The sequence below is a fragment of the Camellia sinensis genome, chromosome 3 (genome assembly GCF_055761805.1).
Source record: "Camellia sinensis isolate YWXY chromosome 3, ASM5576180v1, whole genome shotgun sequence".
Classification (NCBI taxonomy): Eukaryota; Viridiplantae; Streptophyta; class Magnoliopsida; order Ericales; family Theaceae; genus Camellia; species Camellia sinensis.
Genome location: NC_138963.1, coordinates 196,844,882 through 196,853,505, shown reverse-complemented (window position 1 = coordinate 196,853,505; position 8,624 = coordinate 196,844,882). Strand labels below are relative to the sequence as shown.

The following is an 8,624-nucleotide window of genomic DNA, read 5'->3' as shown; positions in this document are numbered from 1 at the left end:
TTTTACCTTGTCTTCCATACTTGTATTTTGTATATTAGAATGAGCTATTAAATCAATAATATGTGTTGTACATCATTATTATAGGCATGGATAGTGTTGCTACCAGTCCTTCTCGAAAGAAAAGTAAGGGGAAGGCAGATGCTGGTTCAATTGGGAGTCGTAGGATTTGGACGAAGAGGGAGGAGTTGTTTCTCATAAGTGCAATGAGAGATTTGTGTAATAATCCTAAATGGAAGGTTGACAATGGGCAATTTAAGTCGGGGTTTTATGGCGAACTTGAGAAGAGAATTATCATGGCTTTTCCTGGAAGTGACCTTCGTGCTTGTCCTCACATTGAGTCAAAGATAAAAATTTGGAGGAAACACTATGGCCTTTTGTATGAAATGACTAAGCTTAGCGGGTTTGGATGGAATGACACTGAGAAGATGGTTCTTGTTGACAGTGATGATGTTTGGGAAAACTTTGTTCGGGTAAGTTTTTTTCTTCTATTTTTTAGTGTTCATCTCATCATAATTACTAGATATCTTATTCATCATCATTTCAATTTTATCTCATTTAGCATACTTGAATGTCCTTTCTTTCTTTTGAACTTGTGTAGAGACAACCAAGTGCGAGTTCTATGCGAAACAAGTCATTTCCATATTATGAAGATTGGCTTGTTCTCTTTGGCAAAGACAGAGCCACTGGTGAGTTAGCGGAAGATCCTGCAGATGCAGTTGAAGCAATTGCTGTGGAGGAAGCCATGGGGGAGAAGGGTGATGGTTCTCCAGCTAAGCAATTCAATGTTGCTGACTTCGAGTGTTCAATGTCTACAAATGGAAATGCATCCAACTCTTCTACCTTTAGCAAGGGAGGAACAAAAAGAACGAGAACTACTGAAGGAATCGCAAGTAATATTGCTACAATGACAGAGACACTTGGCTCTTTTTTGGACAAAACGGACACTAGATTGGGTGAGATTGTTAAAAGGATTGGATATCAACATGACTTATCCCAAGCTAGGAGGAGTGTCAATGCTGAACTTCTGAAGCTCCCCATTACATCAACTCAAAGGTTGACAGCAGGTTCTCTCATTGTCAAAGATGCTCAGCGAGTTGACTTCTTTTTCAGTCTCTCCGATGCCGACAAATTAGAGTGGGTATGTCTTTTGTTGGGAGGGCACGTATGAGTACACATGTTGGGGATCGTGGTTTATTCGACACAATAGAATATATAATAGTATTTGATAATGTGGGAATTTAGTTGTGTAGAAGATATTGGAGATGCTATATTTCTAGCTCACACACATCACTGTTCTACAAACTATTGTGAACATTGTTTTTCTTAGTTTAATATTGAACTTGAGTTGATTGGTGGATCAAAAAAACAAAAAACATAATCTGTTACGTGTGGTCTTGATGGGTGAATCAAACATAATCTGTGTTTAGACAAATCTATGTTCAAACATAATTTTGCATGTGTACTTTTAGGCCATGTTTGCATGTGTTTAATTACCATTTTGTGTATGTGTGTGTGGACATGTTTGCATGTGTTTAATTACCATTTTGTGTGGGTGGGTGGGTTGGTGGTGGTCATGTTTGGTTTGGTTTTTATGAACTTGTTTTAAAATTAATTTGGTGAAAGAAATTTAAAAAAAAAATTTAAAACACTTATTATTAAATCTATATAATTTTATATTTTAGAAGCCAAAAATAATTTTTATAAATTTTAAAATATTTTTTTTATATTTATTTTATCAAATTAGTTTAGATATTTTTTTAAAAAAAAAATTAAAAAACAAACCAAACATGGCCTTTGTATTTTGTATTTTAATTTTGCTTTTATTTATTTATTTATAATTTTTTTCAAAATCACATTTATGAAGAAATTTTAATAAAGTAAAAATTATGAAGAAACATTGATGGAGGGTAAGATTGGAAAAGAAAATAAATATAGTTGTAATCCTACATTTATAAGTTTCTTATCCCATGCAAATCAAACAATGGACAAGAGGATAATTTATCCTATTAATCCAATTGGATAATTAATACCACACTAATCTAATAGGATTATTAATACTTCACTATTAGTCTTGTAAAATCAAACATGGCCTTATCTTCTTCTTCTTCTTCTCTCTCTCTCTCTCCATTTCATCTTCTTCATCTGGTGTTCAATGCATAACAATCTTATTTGGTGTTCAATGATCAGCAATCATATATATATATATATATACATATAGTAGATGCAAAAACAAAATCAATTTTTTTTTAAACATAACACAATATATATATATATATATATATATATACAGGTAAAACCCAATTGAACTGCACAAATAGAGTGTTTGATGAGCAACTCTACACACACACAAACACACAAACAAAACCCAAAGGATCAAAATCGTAACACCATCCCTATCGCTATCTACACCCAAATAACTAAATATTCTCTTACTACAGCAATTGTTAACTCATAGTCGCATGAATAGAAATCATGTTTATTGTATTTCTTAAGAGAGAGATCATACATATCGCCATTCTCGTATTTCCATTTTTTTGGGTCTTATTCTTGATTGATATCTTCTTTATGTGTTGATTTGTAGTATTTTCTTAACTTTAGGAGATGGATTTGCGATGGCTTGATTAGATTATTTGATTAGGGTTGAAATTTTTTCGGTGATTAATATGTCCCCTTTTTTTTTCGTCTTTTTTTTTTTTTGTACCTTCCTTTTGGTTTTGTTTCTTGATGCATTATTGATGATGAACTGGTATGTGATAATAAAACTTAAAGATAAAACAGATATGTGAATTGGGTTTGATAAAAAATGTGAACTGGGTTTGTCTGCACTATGTATGTTTGTATGATATATTTGTATAACCATGTTCTCTCTCCTCCTCTCATCCACATATATCCATGATCAAGAAAATTATTTGTATATATGTATATGTATATATGAATTGGATTTGATATGTATATATATATATATATATATATGCATGTACACATGATCAAAAAGGAAGGAAGAGAGGAGTTGCTAATGATTGAAAAATAAAAATAGGAAAATAATAGCATCCTTTGTAAATTTGGAGAGATGTAAACGGAATTTTCGTCATAAAAATTGACTCACTCTTTATAAAGGCGCGTGACTTTCACATTCCGCTATATTAAACAGAAAAGTTAACTGTGCGTTTTAGTCCACAAACCACATAGGAGTTATGTGGTGATTTTTGAATGTCAATGGGGTAAACCGCACCCGACTCAAACCACAGGGGGGTAAAGTGAAGTTTGCCCTATAAACTATTTGATATTTTTTGATATATTGTTTGATATTTTTTTGTATATTGTTTGTTACTATACTTGTTATTTGAACAATCATTTTTTATTACCATTAAACAATCGAAATAGTTAGTTTTTGTGTTTTGTCAATTTTGTCTATTGTAGTGTGAATGTTTACATTGGTATGAATTTAGTTTTTTTAAGGCTAGTTGTATGCAAATTGTAAATTATGAATATTCACATTATATTTTGCTACGAATAAGAGGATAGGCAGCAAGAGATTACAGAAAAATTCTCAACCTTTATTAATTACACCAACAATACAAAGGAGGCCTATGGTAACTATTACAAAACACTTTGTGTGTGTGTGTATTCATAATTGGCTGAGACTAAGCGCCTAACTTAGTGCCATTGCAGGCTGGAAATTTGAAACAAAAATTGACCCTGTAACAATTGTGTCAATTTTCGTTTTAAATTTTTAGCCTGTAATGGCACTAAGTTACAGTACTTAGTCTTAGCCAAGATGCACGAATTACCCACTATAAGTTTTGTAAGCATGCAAGCATATACAAGTAGATTACAGGAACTGTTCCCAACCTTTATTATCACCAAATAATACAAAGATACAAGAGTATTCGTACAGATAACATGATCTGTCTAAATCCCTCTATGCCTTAACATTTATAGGCATTTTACAAATCAATTATGAGCAGTTGACACCCCCAACTGCTAGGGCAAATTCAAACCAACAAGGCTGCTGCAGATTGTAATTGCTGGAAACTGCCTGGAACTATCTTGGACTAGTTCTTTAATTTCTTTAATTCTAGCAGGCTTTGTTCTGACTTTTTGCAAGCAATGTTTTCAAACCCGGATCGGACCGGGAACCAGGCCTTGTTTCGGTCCGGTCAACCCCCTAAACCCAGAGTGGGAGCAAAACCGGTGAAAACCCACCCAGTGGTCGGACCAAAAAAATTAGTGACCCGAACCAGGTCGGCAGGGTCGGACCGGTCCTTTTTTTTTCCTTTCTTTTCTATTTCTTTCTTATATATTTATATATATATATATATATATAAATTGTGACAACCCTCACCACTGATTAGTGCTAATCTATGATTAAGCATGTTAACTGACTGATTGACTAAAATTCTGAACTGATTGATTGAGTATATTAGTTTAAACGCATGTCTATCTGTTTGACTGTTAAATTATCTGCTCGTGTTTTATGTTTTAAACTGCAAATTGAAGGCCTTATTGGCGACCAAATCTAAAATTGATTAGTGTTTTGTGCTAGTTAGAATTTACGTGATTTTATGATATATTTAATTGAAATGTGATTTGGTATGATTAAATTGGATTAAATAATGCTAATTTAAAAGAGTTGGACTTATTTACGAGAATGCCACTTAGTGGACTTTCATGAGCCTTTATTTGATCTCTATATACTAGCATTACAACACTTCATCAGCCCATTTCCTTGAGCTTAACCGACTAGAGAGAGTGAGGGAGAGGAAAAAACTTGTTTTCAACCAAATTGGCTTGGAGGCTTAGGAGATTGAAGGAGTCTTGCATTATTTGAGCTTGTATACCTTAAATTCAAGACATAAGGTAGAAATTTCATCATCTCATTTGTGAATTGAAGTTGTGTCTTGCATGATTCATGGTAGATAGGAACCTAAGGTCATAAATTGGTTGAAGATTGTTGAATTGAAGCTTATATCATGCATGCATGTGTATATCTTGAAGTTTAGAGTTGCTTTCATGGAAATTATTGCATGCATGTCCATATTTGGGTTATAATCCATGAATTCATCATGTTTGGGAGTGAATTAACTCATTTGATCATGCATTAGGAGCTTTGAAGTTGATTAAATTCATGCATGTTGCATGTTCATCATGTTCTTGAAGTTTTGATGAAATTGTGTTTTAATTGACTCACCCTTGGGCTTTGATTTTACAAATTGATCTTCAAAACATGTTATATTATGGGTTTAAAGTGTTTTTCCAGAAAATGGGCCCAAGAGGTTGAGTTTTGATGCATTAAAGTTGAGTTTTGAGCTTGAGGTTCGAATCTGGAAATTCCAGATTTTGGACTCACGCTCGAGCGTACGCCTTGTGTTCATGCAGTCCGCTCGAGCGAGGAAAGTGGCGCTCGAGTGTGAAATGCGTGTATCCATTACTTTGCATGTGTTTACAATCCGCTCGAGCGAGAGAGTTCACGCTCAAGGGAGGACTTGTGTCTCACGCTCGAGCGTGGATCGAGCGCTCGTCGAGTGTGATTTTTGTGCATCCAGTACTTTTACTATAGCTTACAGTCCGCTTGAGCGACGGAAGTCACGCTTGAGCGGAGATCCTTTGTTTGCATGTCCGCTCGAGTGTAGAAAGCCATGCTCGAGCGAGACCCCTGTTTTCTGAAAATTCTGAAAAGTGTTTTAAAGTGCATCTTTGCATCCTCATTCCATCCTAGGCATTCCTAGGCCTAGTTTAAGGCATCTTAATGAGGATATTGATGTAGAACCACACCGAGGCAAATTAGGGATTAAGTTATTATTTCCCAACTGTGGAGCTTAGTGTGTGTTCGTTCTGTAACTGTAGGGTTGGCATCCGAGGACGCTCTAGCTGCTTATAGCCCAGTGTTCTGTGAGTAACAAATGTTGTAAAGATATGTTCAATTGAGATTATTTTCTGAACAAACGACTGTACTACTTTATGAAATGACACTATTTACTGAATGAATATTTGTCCTATTTGCGAACTGTATTCGTGGCATCTATAGCAATTTACTGTTACTGCTACTGTTACAGAGATCTCTGTCGGTTCCTACGTTTGGAACCACTACTGTTTACTGATATGATGGCCATCATTGACTGCTCGGTCTGTTAAGACCTACTGTACTGTTTTGCTATTGGATGTACCACATATGACTATTCTAGTTTCTGAATAACTGTTATGGCATGAAATATGAGCCACAAACTGAATGACTGATATACTGATGAATGACTGTTTTCAATACTGAAAGGACATTCATTCTTAATCTCTTTACGCATATGTTATTGTAACAACCCTCGTCACTGTTTACCGAATAACCATTGATTACTGCTAAACTGAGACTGATTATGATTGGTAATTGAATTGATTGAAGTACTGAACTGACTGACTGAAATCTGGAACTGAATTGATTAAGTATATCTGTTTAATTGTATGTCTATCTGTTGACTGTTTGATTATCTGTTCATGCTTTTGTGTTTAAATTGCAAATTGAAGGCCTTATCGGCGGCCGAATCTGAAATTGATTGATGATTTGTGATCCTTATAATTTATATGATTTTATGGCGTATTTATCTAAAATGTGATTTAGTATGATTAAATTAGATTAAAATAAGCTTAATGTCAAGAGTTGGCGTAATTACCATTTTGCCACATGAGTGGCCCACTACCTAGACTATATTTGAGCCTCACAACACTTTAACAAAACATTTCATCAGTCCATTTCTTATTCTTGTCGACTTGAGAGAGTGAGAGGTAGAGCAAGCTTGAGTTCTTCACAATTTGGCTTAGAGTCTTGTAGAGATTGAAGGATTCTTGCATATTGAGCCTCTAAACTTGTAATTGAGGAACTTAGGTATGAATTTCATCCTCCTTATTGTGTATTTAAGTTCCTTCTAGCATGGATCATGGTAATTTAAAGAGTTAAGTCAAGAATTGGTTCAATAGTGTTGAATTAGAGCTTAATTGTTGCATGCATGTATATGCATTGAAGTTTTGAGGTTGTAGTCCATAATTCCTCACAAGCATGCCCATGTTTTGAGAGTAGACCATGATTTCATCATGTTTTTGTAAGAGTTAGCTCATTTGAGCTTGTATTGAAGCTTTGAATTGGTTAGATTCATGCATGTTTGCATGTTTTTCATATTCTTGAAAATTGATTTGAAATTGAGTTGTTTGAAACACCCTTGGGCTTGATTTTACACTTGAGCTTTGCAATCATGTTAAACTATGAGTTATGGGATGTTTTCTGGAAAATTGGCCCAAGAGGATCGAAATTTATGTTTTAAAACTTGGATTTGAGCTTGAGGTTCAAATCTGGGAATTCCAGATTTTGAACTCATGCTCGAGCGGGGTGACTGGCGCTCGAGCGTGAAATTCGTGCTCCCAGTACTTTGCACTGTTTTGAATTCCGCTCGAGCGGAATAATTGACGCTCGAGCGGGACATTGTATCTCATGCTCGAGTGGGTGTCGAGCGCCCAATCGAGCGTGATTTTCACCTTTCCAGCACTTTTGACTGTTTTGCGGAATGCTCGAGCGGGTAAGTCTACACTTGAGCGGAAACCTTTGTCTGCATGTCCGCTCGAGCGGAGTAATCTACGCTTGAGCGTGACCCCTGTTTTCTGAAAATTCTGAAAATGCTTTTAAATGGCATCTTTGCATCTTCATCTCATCTTAGGCATTCTTAGGCCTAGCTTAAGACATCTTAATGAGGATATAGAACACACCGAGGCAAATTAGGGATTAAGTTATTATCTTTCCTAACTATGTAGCTTAGTGTGTGTTCAATCTGTAACTATGTAGGGTTGGCGACTGGGGACGCGCTCTAGCTTTACTGTAGCCCAGAACTCTGTGAGTAACAATTGTGTAAAAATATGTTCAAAATGATTATCTTCTGAACAATTGAACTGTACTGCTTTCTGAACTGATACTATTAATTGAATGAATGTATGTCCTATATTCTGAACTGTATTGTGGCATCCTTAGCAACTACTGTTTACTGTTACTGTTACAGAGATCTCTGTCGGTTCCCTTGTTGGAACCACTACTGTTTACTGACCGATGGCCATCATTTACTGTTCGGTCTTTTAAGACCTACTGTTTACTGTACTGTTATGCTAATGGATGTACCACATATGACTAAATGACTGATATACTAAATTAACGAACTATTTTCATTACTGTAAGGACATTCATTCTTAACCTCTTTACGCATTACGTTATTCACTGGGCTTTAGCTCACTGCTCATATATATATATGTAGGTGTACAGGTGTGGACGCGCCCGCGTGGGGCCCTCGCTACTACAGTTCGGACTCGATTTTGTTTGCGGTTCTAAATCCGAACCAAAGAGTCCAAATCTGGCAAATCGTTTTGAGAAAACAGATTTTTAGAAAAAGAAGTGCCAAACATGGACTACTTTGCCAGATACAGAGTCACCACCTAAATATTTTTTTTTATGGGGGAATTTAGGAAACCCTGACTCGGTACCGAAGGCCACATGTCCGTCATCACCAGAGTTGCCTCGGCTCGGGAGCTAGGGTACGATTGGGGAAGGTCAGCTATGAGCACCCCCTCTCGCCCGATCCGAAGATCGGCCTCTACTA

At 35.8% G+C, this 8,624-nt stretch overlaps 1 protein-coding gene across 1 annotated transcript; it reads left to right on the top strand.

Annotated features, from left to right (window-relative positions):
- Positions 1-1,445, top strand: LOC114290159 (uncharacterized). The gene is made up of 2 exons (XM_082921822.1): positions 1-470; positions 599-1,445. Exons 1-2 carry the CDS (start codon positions 87-89, stop codon positions 1,166-1,168), a joined length of 954 nt encoding a protein of 317 aa, XP_082777948.1. The 5' UTR covers positions 1-86; the 3' UTR covers positions 1,169-1,445.
- The last annotated feature ends 7,179 nt before the right edge of the window (positions 1,446-8,624 follow it).

Excerpts from the sequence above, each read along its gene's own strand:
- LOC114290159 (XM_082921822.1), top strand. The coding sequence starts at position 87 with ATGGATAGTGTTGCTACCAGTCCTTCTCGAAAGAAAAGTAAGGGGAAG. Across the intron at positions 471-598 it reads TTTGGGAAAACTTTGTTCGG|AGACAACCAAGTGCGAGTTC; the intron begins GTAAGTTTTTTT and ends GAACTTGTGTAG.